At 49.7% G+C, this 20188-nt stretch overlaps 1 protein-coding gene across 1 annotated transcript in view; it reads left to right on the top strand.

The window, feature by feature from the left end:
* Window positions 1-11996, top strand: part of AFAP1 (actin filament associated protein 1) — a 78805-nt gene extending 66809 nt beyond the window's left edge. The window contains exons 11-15 of the mRNA XM_048515362.1: window positions 2259-2373; window positions 4505-4669; window positions 6341-6531; window positions 8352-8513; window positions 10854-11996. Coding sequence (XP_048371319.1) covers window positions 2259-2373; window positions 4505-4669; window positions 6341-6531; window positions 8352-8513; window positions 10854-10880 — 660 coding nt within the window. The 3' untranslated portion in view covers window positions 10881-11996. The remainder of the gene's footprint in view (window positions 1-2258; window positions 2374-4504; window positions 4670-6340; window positions 6532-8351; window positions 8514-10853) is intronic.
* Window positions 11997-20188: the final 8192 nt, after the last annotated feature.

The raw sequence follows: 20188 nt of genomic DNA, 5'->3' as shown, positions 1-20188 counted from the left end.
GGGGGGGTGGGGGGGGGGGGGGGTGGGGGGGGGGGGGGGTGGGGGGGGGGGGGGGTGGGGGGGGGGGGGGGTGGGGGGGGGGGGGGGTGGGGGGGGGGGGGGGTGGGGGGGGGGGGGGGTGGGGGGGGGGGGGGGTGGGGGGGGGGGGGGGTGGGGGGGGGGGGGGGTGGGGGGGGGGGGGGGTGGGGGGGGGGGGGGGTGGGGGGGGGGGGGGGTGGGGGGGGGGGGGGGTGGGGGGGGGGGGGGGTGGGGGGGGGGGGGGGTGGGGGGGGGGGGGGGTGGGGGGGGGGGGGGGTGGGGGGGGGGGGGGGTGGGGGGGGGGGGGGGTGGGGGGGGGGGGGGGTGGGGGGGGGGGGGGGTGGGGGGGGGGGGGGGTGGGGGGGGGGGGGGGTGGGGGGGGGGGGGGGTGGGGGGGGGGGGGGGTGGGGGGGGGGGGGGGTGGGGGGGGGGGGGGGTGGGGGGGGGGGGGGGTGGGGGGGGGGGGGGGTGGGGGGGGGGGGGGGTGGGGGGGGGGGGGGGTGGGGGGGGGGGGGGGTGGGGGGGGGGGGGGGTGGGGGGGGGGGGGGGTGGGGGGGGGGGGGGGTGGGGGGGGGGGGGGGTGGGGGGGGGGGGGGGTGGGGGGGGGGGGGGGTGGGGGGGGGGGGGGGTGGGGGGGGGGGGGGGTGGGGGGGGGGGGGGGTGGGGGGGGGGGGGGGTGGGGGGGGGGGGGGGTGGGGGGGGGGGGGGGTGGGGGGGGGGGGGGGTGGGGGGGGGGGGGGGTGGGGGGGGGGGGGGGTGGGGGGGGGGGGGGGTGGGGGGGGGGGGGGGTGGGGGGGGGGGGGGGTGGGGGGGGGGGGGGGTGGGGGGGGGGGGGGGTGGGGGGGGGGGGGGGTGGGGGGGGGGGGGGGTGGGGGGGGGGGGGGGTGGGGGGGGGGGGGGGTGGGGGGGGGGGGGGGTGGGGGGGGGGGGGGGTGGGGGGGGGGGGGGGTGGGGGGGGGGGGGGGTGGGGGGGGGGGGGGGTGGGGGGGGGGGGGGGTGGGGGGGGGGGGGGGTGGGGGGGGGGGGGGGTGGGGGGGGGGGGGGGTGGGGGGGGGGGGGGGTGGGGGGGGGGGGGGGTGGGGGGGGGGGGGGGTGGGGGGGGGGGGGGGTGGGGGGGGGGGGGGGTGGGGGGGGGGGGGGGTGGGGGGGGGGGGGGGTGGGGGGGGGGGGGGGTGGGGGGGGGGGGGGGTGGGGGGGGGGGGGGGTGGGGGGGGGGGGGGGTGGGGGGGGGGGGGGGTGGGGGGGGGGGGGGGTGGGGGGGGGGGGGGGTGGGGGGGGGGGGGGGTGGGGGGGGGGGGGGGTGGGGGGGGGGGGGGGTGGGGGGGGGGGGGGGTGGGGGGGGGGGGGGGTGGGGGGGGGGGGGGGTGGGGGGGGGGGGGGGTGGGGGGGGGGGGGGGTGGGGGGGGGGGGGGGTGGGGGGGGGGGGGGGTGGGGGGGGGGGGGGGTGGGGGGGGGGGGGGGTGGGGGGGGGGGGGGGTGGGGGGGGGGGGGGGTGGGGGGGGGGGGGGGTGGGGGGGGGGGGGGGTGGGGGGGGGGGGGGGTGGGGGGGGGGGGGGGTGGGGGGGGGGGGGGGTGGGGGGGGGGGGGGGTGGGGGGGGGGGGGGGTGGGGGGGGGGGGGGGTGGGGGGGGGGGGGGGTGGGGGGGGGGGGGGGTGGGGGGGGGGGGGGGTGGGGGGGGGGGGGGGTGGGGGGGGGGGGGGGTGGGGGGGGGGGGGGGTGGGGGGGGGGGGGGGTGGGGGGGGGGGGGGGTGGGGGGGGGGGGGGGTGGGGGGGGGGGGGGGTGGGGGGGGGGGGGGGTGGGGGGGGGGGGGGGTGGGGGGGGGGGGGGGTGGGGGGGGGGGGGGGTGGGGGGGGGGGGGGGTGGGGGGGGGGGGGGGTGGGGGGGGGGGGGGGTGGGGGGGGGGGGGGGTGGGGGGGGGGGGGGGTGGGGGGGGGGGGGGGTGGGGGGGGGGGGGGGTGGGGGGGGGGGGGGGTGGGGGGGGGGGGGGGTGGGGGGGGGGGGGGGTGGGGGGGGGGGGGGGTGGGGGGGGGGGGGGGTGGGGGGGGGGGGGGGTGGGGGGGGGGGGGGACAAACGCGAAGTCTTTTACTATTCACTTTTTAACTGGAACTGTATTTTATACTATCGTGTTATATGCCAATAAAGGCTTATTGAATTGAATCTGAGATGCTTTGACCTAATAAAAACAGGATATTTCTGCTTCCTACTAATAATAGCTAAATAATTTGATTTTCTTATTAGTTTAAAGGAAAGAAGACTCCTCTGGCTGCAAATGGAATTGTGGGGAAAGGGAGAACTTTAAGCAATCCTCAGAAGAAATCAGAATTTGCTTCAAATGTGAAACGCAATACCTCTAGTAAGTGTACTCCATCTGTGGAAGGCTATATCTTTGGAAACTTCTGGAAACTTCTGTAAAAATAGCTAGATTCAAGTCCAGTAGTACTTTGGAGACCAACCAGGTCCTGGCTATTGTGGGTTTTCTGGGCTGTGGTCTGGTTTCGCCTTCATCTATGGCTGACATCTTCAGAGGCACGTCATGGTGAGATGTGTTTCCTGAAGGAGCAAAAACTACCAGACCACCGCCACACAACCCAGAAAACCTGCAACAGCAGTTGATTCCAGCTGTGGAAGCTGACAATACAAGTCAAAGTTCCCCTCATCAGATGTCTGATGAAGGGTAACTCTCAAAAGCTTACACCCCGAAAATCTGGAGCTCCTGGACTCAAATCAAGCTGCTCTTCTGCAAATCAATTTGGCTGCCCTCTGACACAATGTTGTGCAAATAGTGCTTTGTGAGCTCTCTCAGCCCCACCCATCTCACAGGGTGTTTGTTGAGGGGGGGGAAAAGAGAAAGCAGATTGTCAGCCCCTTTGAGTCTCCTTGCAGGAGAGAAAGGGGGGATATAAATCCAAACTCTTCTCTTCTTCTTTGTTCACCTACAATGTGTAAACAATGTGTTAAAAAGTCTAATACTGAAAGGATCTTCAGGCCAATGTGTCATTTCACATGAGATTTAGGGTTGTTTTTTTCTCGAGGTGTTGAAATGACTGATTTCCCTTCAGAAATGGTCATTTCTGTTAACGTAACATCATTACTTAAGCATGGATGTTTCTTGGAAAGGCAGTGATGCTTTGGTACTGATTAATTGCTGAATGCCTTGTAGTGACTTCCTCTTCAGAGTTACTCCAAGGAAATCCAGAGGCTTAGGCTGAATAGGATTATGTCCGGCCTAGCTCCCGCTGGGCCTGGCATCCCAGAGACCGGCCTGGCTCCACAGAGTCTGGCATTTCCTGCTACTCGCCCAAGGCCACTCCTAGCTTTTCACCGCTTGGGGTCTGGATGGCTCTCCTACTGCTTCGCTTTGTAACTAGTGATTCAGGCAAACAACAACAAAAACAACCACCTTTATTTGGCATTTAAAAATAGGTTCTAGAGCGTTGCCAGACATTTTTGAAATACAAATCAAGAGTACATTCAAAGCGCAGACAGGAAGACTGTATATAGCAGTATACATTACTTAGAAAGTTCTGTCACTTGTAAAAGAAATTTTGCTACTTTTTCCAAAACATCTGTGTTGTTTAACAGAAGCTCCACAACAGAACAGTCAGAGTCACTTTCAGGTTTGTGAAGGGCCAGCCTGGGAGAGAAATTCCTAATGTCCACATATCTCGGACAGTCAAGAATAATGTGAGCAAGAGTCTCCACTTGATTTTTGCAGTGTGGACAAACCCGATCCTGGAGAGGGATGGATAAGTAGCGACCCTTTGTAATGGCCGATGGGAAGGTATTGGATCTGGCCCTTGTGACAATCCATCTCTGTTGGGGTTCAGTTAATAATTCAAGATATTTGGCTATGTGCCCCGATTCAGGCATACATTCTCCTTATCTTCCATTTCCTGGGACCAAGGAGGAGTCCTTCGCACGCCCCAATTCCATAACAGTCCTTTCTTTTACTCTTCCTTGTCTGTTGAAAATTGTTTTGGGAAAAGGGGGAGGGGGAATGCCAATGTGCAAATGTTTTCTGATATATACCAGGGACAGGAGACAGAGCCCCCACCTTTGGCTACTCATCCCTGGGGTCCTGACACGGTTCAATAAAAGCTCTTGATATCTTCATGAGTCTCAATTACCCTGTTTCCCGGAATATAAGACATCCCCTGAAAATAAGACATAGTAGAGGTTTTGCTGAAGTGCGAAATATAAGGCATCCCCTGAAAGTAAGACGTAGCAAAGTTTTTGTTTGGAAGCATGCCCGACGAACAGACCACAGAAAAATAAGACATCCCCTGAAAATAAAACATAGCGTATCTTTGGGTGCAAAAATTAATATAAGACACTGTCTTATTTTCGGGGAAACACGGTGTTGGCTGGAGTAACAAACCCTTACAGATTACTCTGTTCAAAGCCCCTTGTAATCCTCCTGTTTCCGATCTGTGACAGCTCCGTCTCCCGTGTGTTTTGATCTAATAACTGGTCTTCCTGGGCAGATGCTGATCAGTACAAGTATGGCAAGAACCGCGTAGAAGCAGACGCAAAGAGGCTGCAGACCAAAGAGGAGGAGCTCTTGAGGAGAAAAGAAGTGTTGCGGAGTCGCCTGGCTCAGCTCCGGAAAGAAAGGAAAGACCTCAGAGCAGCACTCGAAGCGAACACTGGTAGGTTGGGTGTTGGGTTTCTTTGGGTGTTAGAACAATCAAAACCAGTCTACTGAGTCAAGACGCTTGTGCTGAGGCTACTGCTCTACTGCTTCTCTGCTCTGATTGGCTGCAGCTCTGCAGGATCACAGGTCAAAATTTTTCACATCACCTATCCCCTGAAGGTTTTAAATGGAGATGCCAGGCATAGAGCCTGGAGTCTTCTGCCAGCCGAGCAGATGCCCCGTCCTGCAGCCACAAATTGTTGTTGTTGTTGTTTATTTAATTTATATACCACCCACCCCCAGAGGGCTCTGGGCGGTGTACAACGTAAAGTAACTTAACATAACAAGAAGAGCACAATCACAATCCCAAATATGAAAGTTTCCAACTTCAAATACATTCAACTTCAAATAAATGTGCAATTAATGGTTCCTGTTTTGAATTTTGTTACCTTCCTTAGTGGGTCATGCAAACTGCTATTCTGAATTTACGATGATTTGCCACTTTGGGGACCCTGAACTCTGGGCGTCAAGGCGACATGAAAATTGTACTGACTCTTGTTTTGTTTTTGTTTTTTTTAAAAAAATTATTGTATAGAATATTATTATATTTGTTAACATTCAATATATTTGTTCCAACTATACATTTTTCCTTTTTCACCCCCCTCCCCCTTCTTTTCCATTGATTATTTCAAGCAAGCAGCAGAAGGTTCATTCTTCTTATTCTCTTATTCCATAGTTCTTCGTTAAATCCGGCTTCTTCCATCCATTTCTTTCTAATACAAATGGTCCATAGCTCCATGAATTATGATTCTCTTCTAGTTCTTCTCTTTCCTTGCCATAGTGTATTTTTTTTTTTTGCCAGTTCCTCTGTGCAAAAATCTTTCTAAACTTGAATTCCTGGTTCCCCAAATTATACTCCCAATCCATTTCCTTGAGACTTTATCCATTTCTTGTTATCTTTCCAGCCCAACGCCAACACTGCGTGTTCTGCTCTAATCATTATTTTATACATTGGTTTCCAAATTTCTGTTCACTCTTATATCATCCTATTATCCCCACAATTAATAAATCATTGTTTACATCAATTTTTTTTACTTTTACTAACTGTTCTACATATTTCAAAATATTCTCCCCAAAACTTTTTTTACCACTTTGGCATTCTATCCACATATGAGTATAATATGCTCCTTTTTTCTCTCCCACAGTGCCAACATTTTGGGTTTAGTCCTTTGATCATGTATAGGCTAGTTGTATTAAGGGGTCCTATACCACTTTAAAGTAACTTGCCTTTCTCTTTCCAATTCCACATATTTTTCAATCTTTATCTTCGTTATACTATCCATAATTCTTTCTATTTTTTCTTCTTCTAAAAAATTTTCTTTCTCCCATTTTTGCTTCAACGTTCTTAACATAAATTCTTTATCCCCTACCATATAAGTATACACTGATCCTATAATTTTCCCTTATAATTTTTCATGGAGTCTTAACCATTGATTTATTATACAGTCTCCTTTTATCCTAGATTTCCTTAATCTTTCCCATAACCCTCTTATTGCCAGCCAATTCTGACTCTTATTTTGTACCAGTTGCAGTTTTGAAGTTATTTTCTGTCAAGCGGGAGCTTCGTTGATGTCAATTAGGTATATAAAAGTTCACCCCAACTTAAAAACCCACTTCTGGATTTCAGGCAAGAAAACCCTAGTTATTCTTGAAGATAAATTAAAGAAGCTGGAGGAGGAGTGTAAGTTGAAGGAGTCTGAACGTGTGACTCTGGAATTGGAGCTGACCGAGCTGAAGGAAAACCTGAAGAAGGCCTTGGCCGGAGGCATCACCCTGGGGCTGGCCATAGAACCCAAATCAGGAACCTCCAGCGCCCAGGTACTTCGACCTGTTCTGCTTCTCTTCTTGTTATGCTGTGTGGGTAGATGGGACCCTCTAAGTTTGGTTAAGCAGTTCAGTTCTATTGCTTTATAAACTGGGAGTTATTTGAGATGCCATGTGCAGCAATGGCTTGCATTATTGGGGAGGGGAGCCCTTAAGGACATCAACAAATCACACACACACCCAGAGGTGGGATCCAGCAGGTTCTCACAGGTTCCCGAGAGTAGGTTACTAATTATTCGTGTGTGCCGAGAGAGGGTTACGAATTGGTGATTTTGCCAGGTGATTTTTGCCTTAGTTACGCCCCTCCTCTCAGCAGTAGCGCGCAGAGCTTGAAGCAGTCTAGCAGGAGGTGCCCCGGCGTGCATGGCAGCCTGCGCCTGCGTGCATTCGTTTCCCACCCAAGGACCGGCGCAGCGGCTGTGTCCTTGCCACAGCCCCACCCAGGAATGCCCCGCCCTCGGAATGCCTGGCCACACCCCTGGAATGCCCCACCGAGCCCCATTGGCGCTACGCCACGGTTTGAATCCCACCACCATGAGAACCTGTTACTAAAATTTTTTGATCCCACCACTGCACACACCCCACTTTGAATGCAGCTGGGGAGGCCGGATTCCCCACCCCAACCTCATGACAGGTGAGGTCACAAACCACAAAATAAATTATTCTCTTTTAATTCAAAGTATGTGTTGGGAATAAATGTACTTGCTCCACTCTGGGCTGGAATTTTATTAGTCTTATTTATGAATGTATTCCCCTCCAGTGCATTAGTGGGAAAATACCATCACGTCCTTTTTTTTTGGAGAGACTTTGCCCATGTGGAGAGAGCACACCTGAGTCAATCCAGCATGTAGACTCAGATTGCCATCTTCATGAGGGACTTTGTAGAGAACTGGTGTTGCCTTTATTCCCGCTAAAGGATTTGCTAGTAGGGAGCGTGTAATTCAGTACTTACAGAATGATCCTGTCCCTGAAATTGCAGTGGTGGTTGCAAAATTTTTAGCAGAAGTTTTTGAAGTTATTTTCTCTTTGATCGATACCGTTTCTCATTTAATTTCCACTTCGTGGTGTATCTTATGTTTCTTCATTTTGATGGTATTCTGTGAATTTAATTCCTGTTTAACACCATTAGACCCAGGGCCCTCTTATATATGGGATGCTTTCTTTTGTCCATGCTGAATTGATTGGCCATTGCTTGCGACTCAAATTCTTATATTTGGAGAATGGGAGAAAGTTATCTCTTTTTGCCACACAGTGAATACTTTTTCTCACATGCACACCCTGCCCTCGTTGTCGTCTTTTAAAATTAAAACTAAACCTTATTCATCCGCGTATCAGTTTTGTGCATGTTCATGAATTTTTGCTCCCACCCAGAGGTGGGATCCAGCAGGTTCTCACAGGTTCCCGATAGCAGGTTACTAATTATTTGTGTGTGCCGAGAGGGGGTTACTAATTGGTAATTTTGCCACGTGATTTTCTGCCTTAGTTACGACCCTCCTCTCAGCAGTAGCACGCAGAACTGGAAGCAGTCTAGCAGGAGGTGCACCGGTGTGCGTGGCAGCCTGCACCTGCGTGCATTCATTTCCCGCCCAAGGACCGACGCAGCGGCTGCGTCCTTGCCACAGCCCCGCCCAGGAATGCCCCGCTTCAGGAATGCCCGGCCACACCCCTGTCGTGCCCCATTGGTGCTACACCACAGTTTGAATCCCACCACCATGAGAACCTGTAACTAAAATTTTTGGATCCCACCACTGCTCCCACCCCTGCTGGCAGCAACCATTCAGGGTGGTTTTAGATTCTTCTGTGCTCTTATTCAGTCTCCAGTACTTAAGCATCAGACATTGGAAAACTCGCCAATCTCCAGCTGTGATACGAGCGATACAGAATGTTCGGTGCCTGTGAACAGTGCGGTGGTCTTAAAGAGACATTCCTCTTCAAGCACATCCCCCTGTAGAGGCCACGTACTTCAGAAGGCAAAGGTAAGATCTCGTGTTCCGCCTAGATTTGGGAGCCAGCATGGTGTCGGCGTGGGGCATTTCATTTATTTATTATGAAGATTTTTACCTCACCTTTTTACCACCCCCATCGGGCCACAGAGGCAGCTAACCAATTAAAACATACCCATCAGAAGGCCTTAATATCCAGTAAAACCAACACAAATGCAGCATTGAAACAAATTAAAATTCAAGCTTAAAATAAGTACCAAAGATTAAAAACAAGCATCAACACATAGAGGAGGAAAGAGGGATCCCAGAGGTTGGAGAAGGGTTCCCCAACCTTTTTTAGCTCATTTTTTTCTCTCTTTCTCACAACACTAGAACCAGGGGGCATCCATTGAAAATGCTGGGGGAAGAATTGGGACTAATAAAAGGAAACACTTCTTCACGCAATGTGTGATTGGTGTTTGGAATATGCTGCCACAGGAGGTGGTGATGGCCACTAACCTGGATAGCTTTAAAAGGGGCTTGGACAGATTTATGGAGGAGAAGTCGATTTATGGCTACCAATCTTGATCCTCTTTGATCTCAGATTGCAAATGCCTTAACAGACCAGGTGCTCAGGAGCAGCAGCAGCAGAAGGCCATTGCTCTCACATCCTGCATGTGATCTCCCAAAGGCACCTGGTGGGCCACTGCTAGTAGCAGAGAGCTGGACTAGATGGACTCTGGTCTGATCCAGCTGGCTTGTTCTTATGTTCGTGGACACCATTGGAATTCTGACACAGGGTGGTGGGTGCAACCACAGAATGACTGCCATGGGGGTGAAGCCAACCACAAAAGGGGGTGGAGCCAACCAGCCACACACACAGAGGAAGCTCAAGAGAAGGGGACAGATGGTTTTAAAAAATAAACTGGAAAAGAGAAGTACAGTAAGAGTGAATAAAACCAAAACTGTGGGGCAGCTGCCCCTGAAATGAAGCCATTTTAATCTGCCCAGCCAATTGAAACTCCAGTGGCCAGTCAGAATCCCTGTTGGGCAAGTGGCTGCCTCACCCCACCCACTTCCTAACAACCCTTGATGGGCACCAGAAAAGGTGTCAGTGGGCACCGTGGCACTCATAGGAGACTCCTGGGCTAGAGTGTTCATTCAGGAGCCGGGAGAGCCTGATCTAGTGCCACGCTCTGCCAAGGAAACTTGTTGGGTGCCCTTGAGCCAATCACGCACTCTCAGCCTAATTGCTCTTCAGAATGGTTGTAAGGATAAAGTGGAGTGGAGGAGAAGGTCTGTTGGTGGATAAAGGTGGGCATACAAACAAAGCCAAGTAAAAAAATAAATCCAACCATCCGGGCCGAAATGTGCTGTTCATAGACTCCACAGGAATTGCCTCTCTTAGGTTGATTCCCCACTGCAGAGTCAACTAGATTCGACCTGATTCCCTGAAAAGGAACTCACCCAGGTCGACTCCATTGTTACTCCCCACAGCAGCCGAGTTCATCCCACCAGAACTGAGCTCAGAGGGCGGGATCACCTCAGCGCCTCTTTTGCTCTTTATTCCCGATTGGCTGTCGTGTTACCATGGGAACGTGAATGTGCGTCCGTTTTTTTTTTACATAACGGCAACATAGCCACAAATCAGTGCTCTATGTAGCTAAAAGCAGTGTGTAAACGTGTGCTGTTTATCTGTATGGCCATCGCTTCATATACAAGAAGGATTTTTTTTAAAGGGCGCGCTTTTCCCCGCCACAAGTCTTTCGTTCTGAGCATGCCCAAAACACTGAGGTGTGATTGGGTGACTGGAGGGAACAGTTCCTTGATGATTCCCCACTTTAGTGGCTTCGACCTGAGTTCGACCTAGGTTCGCTGAAAAAGTTGTACCTCCCTGATGGAGTCGGAATTTGACAGTTTGAGGAGGTGAAGCTGGGATGGAACCGTGTCGAACTCAGTGGCTGTGGGGAATACCTAAGTCAAACCTAGGTTGAACCTAGGTCAAACCTGCCAGTGGGGAATTGACCTTACTCTACTTTTAGATGTATGTTCCAGTTTATTTATTATTATTTTTAAGCTACTGGCGGGAGCGTACGATTTCCTTCAGCTTATGTAGTTCTTCGTCTGTCACCGTTGAAGTGTTTCTCTGTTGCAGTGTTTTCCTCCAAGATTCTCATTTTACTTTTCTTCAGGTATGGGGAAAGGAACATCTGAATTTTATGTGTTAAATTCACAGCAGGGGAAATTCAGCATAACTCTTTTTCTCTTGTATTATTGTGGGGTGTGAGAGTAAACACTGAAACACTTGCATCGAGATATGTTGGAATCTGCTTTTTCAGTTGAGGATTAACTCTGATCTCTCTCTCTCTCTCTCTCTCTCTTTCTGTCCTTCAGGAATGGGAGTTGAAAAATGGAACATAAAAGAATAAAATAATTTCTAGCCCTCTGCTTTGAGGCTCTGTCTGGTGTGGCTGAAGATGGAGTGAAGTGGATTTATCTATACAGCAATATTAAGGATTGGTCAATCCCACTCAGTCAGCGGTCCATGCAAAAGAATGCATCTGAGAGAAGGGCTGACTAGAACATGATGTTTTCATTACTGTTGAGTCTTCATCTGGAATATCAGTGATAAGAAGGGAACCATTTAAATGATTTCGTAGCAAGACTGGGTTAAACTAGCACTAGCAGTTGTATGGGATGGAAATGAAGATTGGCATGTTTCAGTACCCATTTGAAATAGTTTTAGGTAGCTTTTAATCATTTGATATGAGGTCTAATGTGGAATTCCGACATGCGTTGCTGGATAGGTGTGGAAAGTCACAAGTGTGCGGCTTCCATTCAGTGCTTGTGCGTTTTTCATGGGAGAAGATTGAAAAGCTGGATTCTCTGCTGAAGTCGGGGACATTTCTCTTGCCCTGAGAGGCAGGGAAGATGAAACACAGCTGGGGAATGCCTTTGGACAGGGGCGGCTCCCGGTTGCTGCCATCAGTGTAAAGAGATTATTTATTATTATTTTTTTCCAAACGTGTTTATTCTTTTTTTAAAATCAACAGATACATGCGTCACTTCACACGATTGCAGGAAATACATGCTCGTTAAAGCAAACAATTACAACTCGCCTTCCTAACTCTGGAAGTGGAAAGGACTCCGTGAGCTTAAAACATCAAATGCATTTGAATATATTCTAAGGGAAAAAAGACCAAATCTGTTTGGAAACCTCTCGCCTCCCTCTTTTTGAGAACACTGCCTTTTTTTCTGACCAGAGTTCATCCAATCAGCAATTAATATTTGAGTTTTTATTTTTATTATTCCTAAGCACCTATTATCTTCAGTGGTCTGTGTTGTAAGATATACAATTCCCTGAGTGTGTGTTTGTTTTTAAAGGAACGTTTATTTATATAACTTTTTATAAAGTTTCTTTCTCTCTCTCTCTCTTTTTTTTTTTTGCTGTAGCACAGTGGCTAAGCAACTGGAGCACCTTCCTTATGAGGAGAGGCTGCAGCGTTTGGGACTCTTTAGTTTGGAGAGGAGGCGGCTGAGGGGCGATAGGATTGAAGTCTATAAAATTATGCATGGGGTAGAAAATGTTGACAGAGAGAATTTTTTCTCTCTTTCTCACAATACTAGAACCAGGGGGCATCCATTGAAAATGCTGGGGGGGAGAATTAGGACTAATAAAAGGAAACACTTCTTCACGCAACGTGTGATTGGTGTTTGGAATATGCTGCCACAGGAGGTGGGGATGGCCACTAACCTGGATAGCTTTAAAAAGGGCTTGGACAGATTTATGGAGGAGAAGTCGATCTGTGGCTACCAATCTTGATCCTCCTTGATCTCAGATTGCAAATGCCTTAGCAGACCAGGTGCTCGAGAGCAGCAGCAGCAGCAGGCCATTGCTTTCACCTCCTGCATGTGAGCTCCCAAAGGCACCTGGTGGGCCACTGCGAGTAGCAGAGAGCTGGACTAGATGGACTCTGGTCTGATCCAGCAGGCTAGTTCTTACGTTCTTATGTTCTTATGAGCTATGAATCTCCCCTGTGTCAGTAGGCCCATTGGCCAGCTACGGTACCTAAATCAGCAGCTTTGAAAATAAATGATTGTCAGGATTACTGAGGCAACAAATATGTGAAGTGCTTTGAACGACTGAAATGCGCTGTATAAATAGCTGGCAGAATTCTGCACCTCCCAAAGAAATGTTTCTTAACAGTGACAGTTTCCTCCAGTTGCCTATAATGGCGCCAATCCAGAGCTCCATTGGTGCTCTTCTGAACCCACTCAGCACCTGGGCATCGAGGGCTGCCTCAATATGGTGTACTCCCTCAGTCACATGATCCAGGACAGCTGGGTAGATCCCTTCTCCACTGGACAGTAGGCCGATTGACAGCTCCCAGAAAAGAGGCTCCTTTTGACCTCTCCTGAGGTTTCTCTCCTGAGGGCAGATAGGAGGAGCGAGTGGAGGTACGTCTCCTCCAGAGGTGGGATCCAGCAGGTTCTCACCAGTTCCTGCGAATGGGTTACTAATTATTTGTGTGTGCCAAGAGGGGGTTACTAATTGGGTCCTCTTTTCCGTCTCCACGCCCTCGCCTCCCCGAGAGGCATCCTGCCTTTGAACGTGAAGGTTCCATATAGCAATTGCGACTAATAACATGACTCCCTGAACTGGGTTAATCCCTTTCAGGTACTGCAATTCATGGATTCTCAGCCTTTTGTACCTGTTATCTCACCAGTCCCTATCAAAGAACCTGTGTGTTTCACCATTGCTGTGTTCAGGTTTGTGAGTTGGGGCATTTTCTATAATGTGATGATGATTTAGAAATGGCCATGGTGCAAAACAATTTTGGGGGGTTATGGTGGGGTTGCTGCCCATGGGGGGGCATCCAACTCAGGTTTTGCCCAGGGCTCAGGTTTGCCTAGGTACGCCTCTGCCCCCTTTGCTGGGGCGGGGGGGCTGGAGAGGGAACCTGTTACTAAAATTTTTGGATCCCACCACTGATCTCCTCCCTGTGTTCTTAGCCTTCTTAGCAGGTTTTCTAACTTCACGTGGTTAGGGGTTCCTCTCTCCCTTCTTCTTGGCTGGGTTCAGTTCAAGGAACTGATCAGCAGGGGCTGTCCCAGTGACCCGTGTTCAGGAGCTCTCTCTGACCTTCTGTGTGCCACTGGTGGGGGGCGGGGTGGGGGGCAGCACAGGATGAGACACTGAGCTGGAGCAGATACTCCAAGGTGGATTTTGTGGTTCTCTCCAAATCTGCACTTATGGCAAGATTTCCAGCTTGCTCTTTGACATGGAGTCCAGAAGAGCTAAATTGATATAAAGTACTTTAAATTGTGCTAACTGGAGTACAAAAACTGCTGCCCAGTCTTTCTGAGGAGAAGATGAAAATGCCTTGTGCATAATCCCTGTTTTCCACAAACGCAAGCCCTGTCTCATCTCTGTGTCCTCCACTAGACCAGTGGTGGCGAACCTATGGCACGAGTGCCAGAGGTGGCACTCAGAGCCCTCTCTGTGGGCATGCGCAAACAGAGTTGCCCTCCCCCCCACATCTAGGCTGTCCTGGGCCGCTGGGCTCAATTATAAGCATTAAACTTCAGACCTAGTTTTGTGGAAGCAGTGTAGGTAACCCTGTTAAGTGCTGTTGAACCCCACTGATTTTCATGCGAAGAACTAAAGCACAATCCTTTACCTGGGAGTAAGCTCGGTTGCTGGCAATGGGGCTTGCTTCTGAGTAAACCCTCCTAGGGTCCTGATTCACCCATTGGAAGAGTTGCACGGTTGCTTCAAAGCAAAGCCACCGACTTCCACCAAGCTTATTCCTGAGTAATGTGCGCCTCGGAGCCAACCGTTTTTTCTAAACTAAAACCTCAGTATTCAGGTTAAATTGCCGTGTTGGCACTTTGCGATAAATAAGTGGGTCTTGGATACAATTTGGGCACTCGGTCTCGAAAAGGTTCGCCATCACTGCACTAGACAGTCCCATCAGAAATCTTGGCCCCAAACACAAAACTGTGCCCTGATCTTTGAACAAGCTCTGACAGGTAAGAGCTTAGAATCTTCCATTGTTCAGTTGTATAACCTCAAAATCCAGATGTGCCAAGATTATGGCAGGGAGAAGCTCTGTCCTGTGTGACAGATGAGGAAAACCAGAGAAGCTAGACCTGTGGGGCAAACCAGCATTTGCTATTGTACTATTTAACTCCGTCAGTCGAAACTGCTCTGTGTGTATGTGTGTGTGAGAGAGGTCTCTGATCCTTTCAAGAAAAATCTAGCTGGTTTTTCCATCTCTTAACCTTGGAGTCTGGAAACTGACTGGTCATTCCTTTGGTTACTGGTCATTCCTTTGGCTACTGTCCAGCTGTTTTGAATCTTCTGCCTTGGGAGAGGAGACACACAAATCTCTCTCCTCCACAGAGTTGGGCAGCTCTGCCCCTACAGTAGCTTTCTCTGGTGTGGCAAATCAAACAAATAACATTGGAGTAACTTGGTTGTCTACTAAAGTGGCTGTGTTGATTTCCTTAATTTTTTTCTGAGGGTGTACACAGTGGGATGACGGCCAGCCTTTTCCTCACCCTAATCCTATTTCCTCCATTTGCTGTTTGGGTTGTACGGCAGTTTGGCCAAGGAGAATGTGCAGAAATCTCAGATAAATCCTGTAAATTCACTGCAAGGAGGTTTTATGGGGCGGGAAGTTATTTTGTTTTAGGCAAATTATTTTAAACTAATTTATTTGTATAGTTCATTAAATGTTTTAATTTATATATGTACCTATTTATGATGTATGCCAATTAACCCCCTCTCCCCGTTTTAAAGAGGAAGTTCTTCCTCTGGACTCTTCTAAATGGATCACACATCATGTAACTGTTGAATAGACTAGCTCAGGGGTGGGTTCCTAAGCTCCTTGGTGCCCCCAGGCGTTCACATGGAGGCAACAGTAGGGGCGTGAGCAGGTTAAGAGCTTTCGTGTGTATCTAATCCTGGAGGAACCCGAGGTTTGATTCTCCCAGCCTCTGCCGCCTGAGCCGTGGGGAGGCTTATCTGGGGAATTCAGGATCTAGCCTGTGCGGCTCCCACACAAGCCAGCTGGGTGAGACCTTGGGCTTCCAGTCACAGCTTCTGCGCCCATGGCCTCTCTCTAGCTCCCACCTACCTCACAGGGTGTTTGTTGTGAGGGGAAGGGCAAGGAGAGTTATCAGCCCCTTTGAGTCTCCCTGCAGGAGAGAGAAGGGGATATAAATCCAAATCCCTCTCCTCCCTCCCTCCTCCTCCTCCTCCTCCTCCTCCTCCTCCTCCTCCTCCTCCTCCTCCTCTTCTTCTTCTTCTTCTTCTTCTTCTTCTTCTTCTTCTTCTTCTTCTTCGTGAACATCTGGGGCGCCAGAGTTGGACACCCCTGGACTAGCTAATTGGAAGAATTTTTCCTGAGGTGTGCAATCTCATTTTTTAATTTGTGAAAACTACTTTGAGCAGAGAGTGGCTGCCTTTGAAACTGAAGTTGCTGCATTACCCTGTCCTGGACTGGCAAGTTTCACGAAATGAAAAGGGAAGTCAGCCCCCTGTAGACTGTGTGGGGGTGGAGATGAGTGTTTCTGTTATCCTGATTACTTGTGTGCTTTCATAGCAAGTCTCTTTGTCACTACATTACAACACGTTGATCTGTGGGAGAGATAATCGAGATACTTGCCAAAAGCAGGCATAACAAACAAAACACCTACTCTTCGTCTGCTGCCTCTTCCCTGACGGAACTCTTTGAATGGTTCTGACTTCGTTTTCCCAAAGCAATTTGAGTGCACCATGCCCAAGCTAAATGCTGACTACGGTGTTGGGCATGGATACAGTGCAATACACCCACCCCTTTTTAAAGGGACAGTCTGAGGCCTATGGCACAAAAGTATCTATCCCAGATCCCATACAAAAACCTTTTACAAGCCTCCTTTGGAAATGGCTTCAATGATTTAAGACAAGGAGAAGGATATTGCGTGTTCATGGGATCCTAACACAAATATGTAGATCTTTTAAAAAATAAAGCAGTTGCCCCCATTGTATCAGCCTCTAGCACTGACAAGAAACGAAACTGAGGATGACAATCTGTTGAAAGGGAATTTGTTCCTAATTACTGGGGCTAGTCAGGACCTGGGAACACGTGGAGTTTGCACTCCACCCTTATTCCAAAGTGCATCCCTCGTATTTCTCTTGTATAAGTTGCTGCCATTTACTCAGTGGGGGAAATCAAGTACGTAGGAGGTTAAGAGCTCGTGTATCTAATCTGGAGGAACCGGGTTTGATTCCCAGCTCTGCCGCCTGAGCTGTGGAGGCTTATCTGGGGAATTCAGATTAGCCTGGGCACTCCCACACATGCCAGCTGGGTGACCTTGGGCTAGTCACAGCTTCTTGGAGCTCTCTCAGCCGCACCTACCTCACAGGGTGTTTGTTGTGAGGGGGGAAGGGCAAGGAGATTGTAAGACCCTTTTGAGTCTCCTACAGGAGAGAAAGGGGGGATATAAATCCAAACTCCTCCTCCTCCTCCTCCTCCTCCTCCTCCTCCTCTTCTTTTTCTTCTTCTTCTTCTTCTTCATCATCATCATCATCATCATTTAGAATCCAGGCAAAATTGGTCCAGTAACTACCAACCAGAACAGCAAAGCAAAATCAACCCTGGCTCCTCCTGAAAGGGCTTCCAGGGTTGGAAGGGAAGGGTTTATATTCCCTGGTTCGTTCATTTACTTGGAACCTGGTCAAGCAATAATCCAGGAGGCAGAGTTGGAAAGAGGAAGGGACAATGCCTGGTTTGGGAAGGCAGTGGTGCCCAAGTCCTGGGTTCAGCGGGACAGGCAAGGAAGGTATGGCAGAGCAGCCTATACCTTTTCCTTTGGATGTCTAGGCATCACTTGCTTTTAACCACAGTGTGCTGTACGTGCTTTTCCTTTTGGCCTTCTCTTATCACTCCAGTTGCCTTATGGGGCAAAGTCAAGACAGCTTCACTGTGCACAGGAGTAAGTGCGTAGGGTGGAGCAGTGTTAGTATAAACCTCTCTCCCTTTCTCCTGCCCATCACATCTTTTTCAACCCTTTAGCAAACTTTGGGTAAAAAATCAAGGTGGGTTTTATGACGCAATTTACACTCCCAGCTACTTTTAAAGCTGTTTTATATACATCAAATGTGTATGTCTGAGAAACTTTTACAGATGCAAGCATCCAGAAAAAATAATAATCAATTTTTACTTTTTAAAAACATTTTTATAGAGGTACTCAATATCATTGAGGGTACTGTTTAGATATCAGGTTATAATTTGGGGGACAAAGAGGGTGTTTGGGTGTTTTTCTTTAAAAACTGCAATGTATTAAGAATTTTGTATCCGTCTTCCATTATTACTGCACCTATTGATGAATCTGACATTAAATAATACTCTCATATTAAGACTATTTTCTTACTGTATTTTCAAAGCAAATTTGTATTTAAAACTGGCCATGAAAAAGGAACACAAAACCAAGAAAGCCCTTTTGTTTTACTTTGTGATGTTTTAATTCTGTTCTACCTGTGCTTTATTTTTGATTTTACAACTTCTGTATTTCTCTGTGTATTGGCTGCAGTTCAAAAGAAAATGCTGGATTACATGAAATTTTTGACCAATCCAGCAATTCTTACATTCTTCGAAGGCATCCATGATTTTTTTTTTTAAAAAAAGAATCTTTCAAGACAAATGATTAACTTTTCACCTTTCTACTCCCAAAAGTCCTGAAGAGAGTGAAATATGACTGGCACCTGGTTGGTGTAACATTAATTCACATTATTAATAAAGATAACCTGTGAAAACAAGGGCTTTGCATTGTATTATTTGTTGTTCAGATGTGTATAAGTATTTCTCATTTCACTTTCAAACATTTATATGTCCAGAAGTCTTTTAATGTAACTTTCACTGGGCCCAGTAAAACAGACCCTTCCGCACACGCAAAATAATGCGTTTTCAAACCACTTTCACGTCTGTTTGCAAGTGGATTTTGCCATTCCGCACAGCTTCAAAGAGCACTGAAAGCAGTTTGAAAGTGCATTATTCTGCATGTGCGGAATGAGCCTTAGGGACAGTGTAGGAATAGTTTTGGGTCTGCCTCAACAAAGCAATTAAATGGAAATAAGGTGGGGTTGATATGCAGATATAGAGTTAAACTAGAGCAGGGGTCTGCAACCTGCGGCTCTCCAGATGTTCATGGACTAGAAATCCCATCAGCCCCTGCCAGCATGGCCAACTGGCTGATGGGATTTCTAGTCCATGAACATCTGGAGAGCCGCAGGTTGCAGACCCCTAAACTAGAGCTTAAACAATTCATTGAATGCATACATATAAAAACTCCTGGAGATATCATATAACGATTAAAAATTATTGCTGTTAGATAAATATTTTACTGTAATACCTCTTAAATGTTTCCTGTATCTGTTTCATCATTGGCAATATAATAACAATTGAGAGAGGCAATATTGGCTGCAGTAGAAGCAATTATTGGAAAGCCTTCATTATCAATCAAGTCTTCTGATGGAGGAGTCGGGAAACAACGAACAACCAGGTTCTTGTTAAGACTACTACACAAGACTGTAATACTACTCTAGATTGGTACTTGGCATTATTAACTTGATGGAAGAATAAAGCAAACAGACAAGCGTTTACTTTAAGAGGCATTAGAGTGAAATATTATTTAAGAGCAAGAATTGTTATAGGATCTCTTCAGGAGTTTAAATATATATATATAAGCATTCAATGAATTGTTTATGAAATAGTTTAAGTTTATAAAAGAGCATTGCTTATAACTATTAGTCTGCTAGTGATTTAGAGTATGTGGTTGCTGAGCAGACCTTATACCATTTCGTCTGATCCTTGGGAAAGGGCAGGCTGGTGTGGGTAGGATCCTGTGTGGGTATGTGAGGATTCAATCTAGTGGCTAATCAGTAGAAACCTGTTTGTGATCCACGTGCAAGGCTTTCCTCATGCGCTCCTGCCCTCCTTGGCAATGCAGAAGCAAACAATTCCCACCCACCCCCGCCTCCCCATCAAACAGCCCCGACTAGTGCAATCTTGCAGGGCTGCAAGTAATAACTCATTTAAAACCTGGCATTGTATTTCTCACCTGGACTCACCCAGGCTGCCATCCGCAAGGAAAGCCCCTGGAACTCAGTGGGGCTGCTGGGAGGTCTGCAACCCAAGGTGGGTTGTGTGTCCCATGTGGTCCCCCCCCCCCAAGAAGGACCCGGGGGAGGGGGAAATGAGGCCACCCAAAGCAGGGTCGACCCCTGACCCCCCAATCAAGGGGGGTGGACTGAGGTTGGAATTGTGCTGAAAATGTGCGCTCCTGCAACTGCCTCCCATTTCCTGCCCTTCGCCGCTCACCTGTTCAAGAGGATCCACCACAGTGCTCCACCCCCACCCTGCGCCGTCATCACCAGCATCAGCCAACCAGGCAGCTGGGACAGGGAAGCCAGAAGTGGCTTGGGATAGCCGTCTTGGGCTGTGCCTCTCTAGGAATGGAGACTCTTTCCCAGTAACCCTTAGGGCAACTCTCCAAAGGAGGCTGAGAAGACCCAAGCCACATGGAGCCGCAGTGCAAGGATGAAAGAGCCGCATGCGGCTCTGGAGCCGCAGGTTGTAGACTGTAGCAGGATCTGTCGGCCATTATGATAGATAAAAAACAAGCCACCGTAGAGGTTTTTGTTTCCTTCCTGTTCATCAACAACAACTTCACATGATCGTTGT

This window comes from Sphaerodactylus townsendi, linkage group LG14 (genome assembly GCF_021028975.2).
Source record: "Sphaerodactylus townsendi isolate TG3544 linkage group LG14, MPM_Stown_v2.3, whole genome shotgun sequence".
NCBI lineage: Eukaryota > Metazoa > Chordata > Lepidosauria > Squamata > Sphaerodactylidae > Sphaerodactylus > Sphaerodactylus townsendi.
The sequence above is the reverse complement of the archived record's forward strand: the minus strand, read 5'-3'. Positions and strand labels throughout refer to the sequence as shown.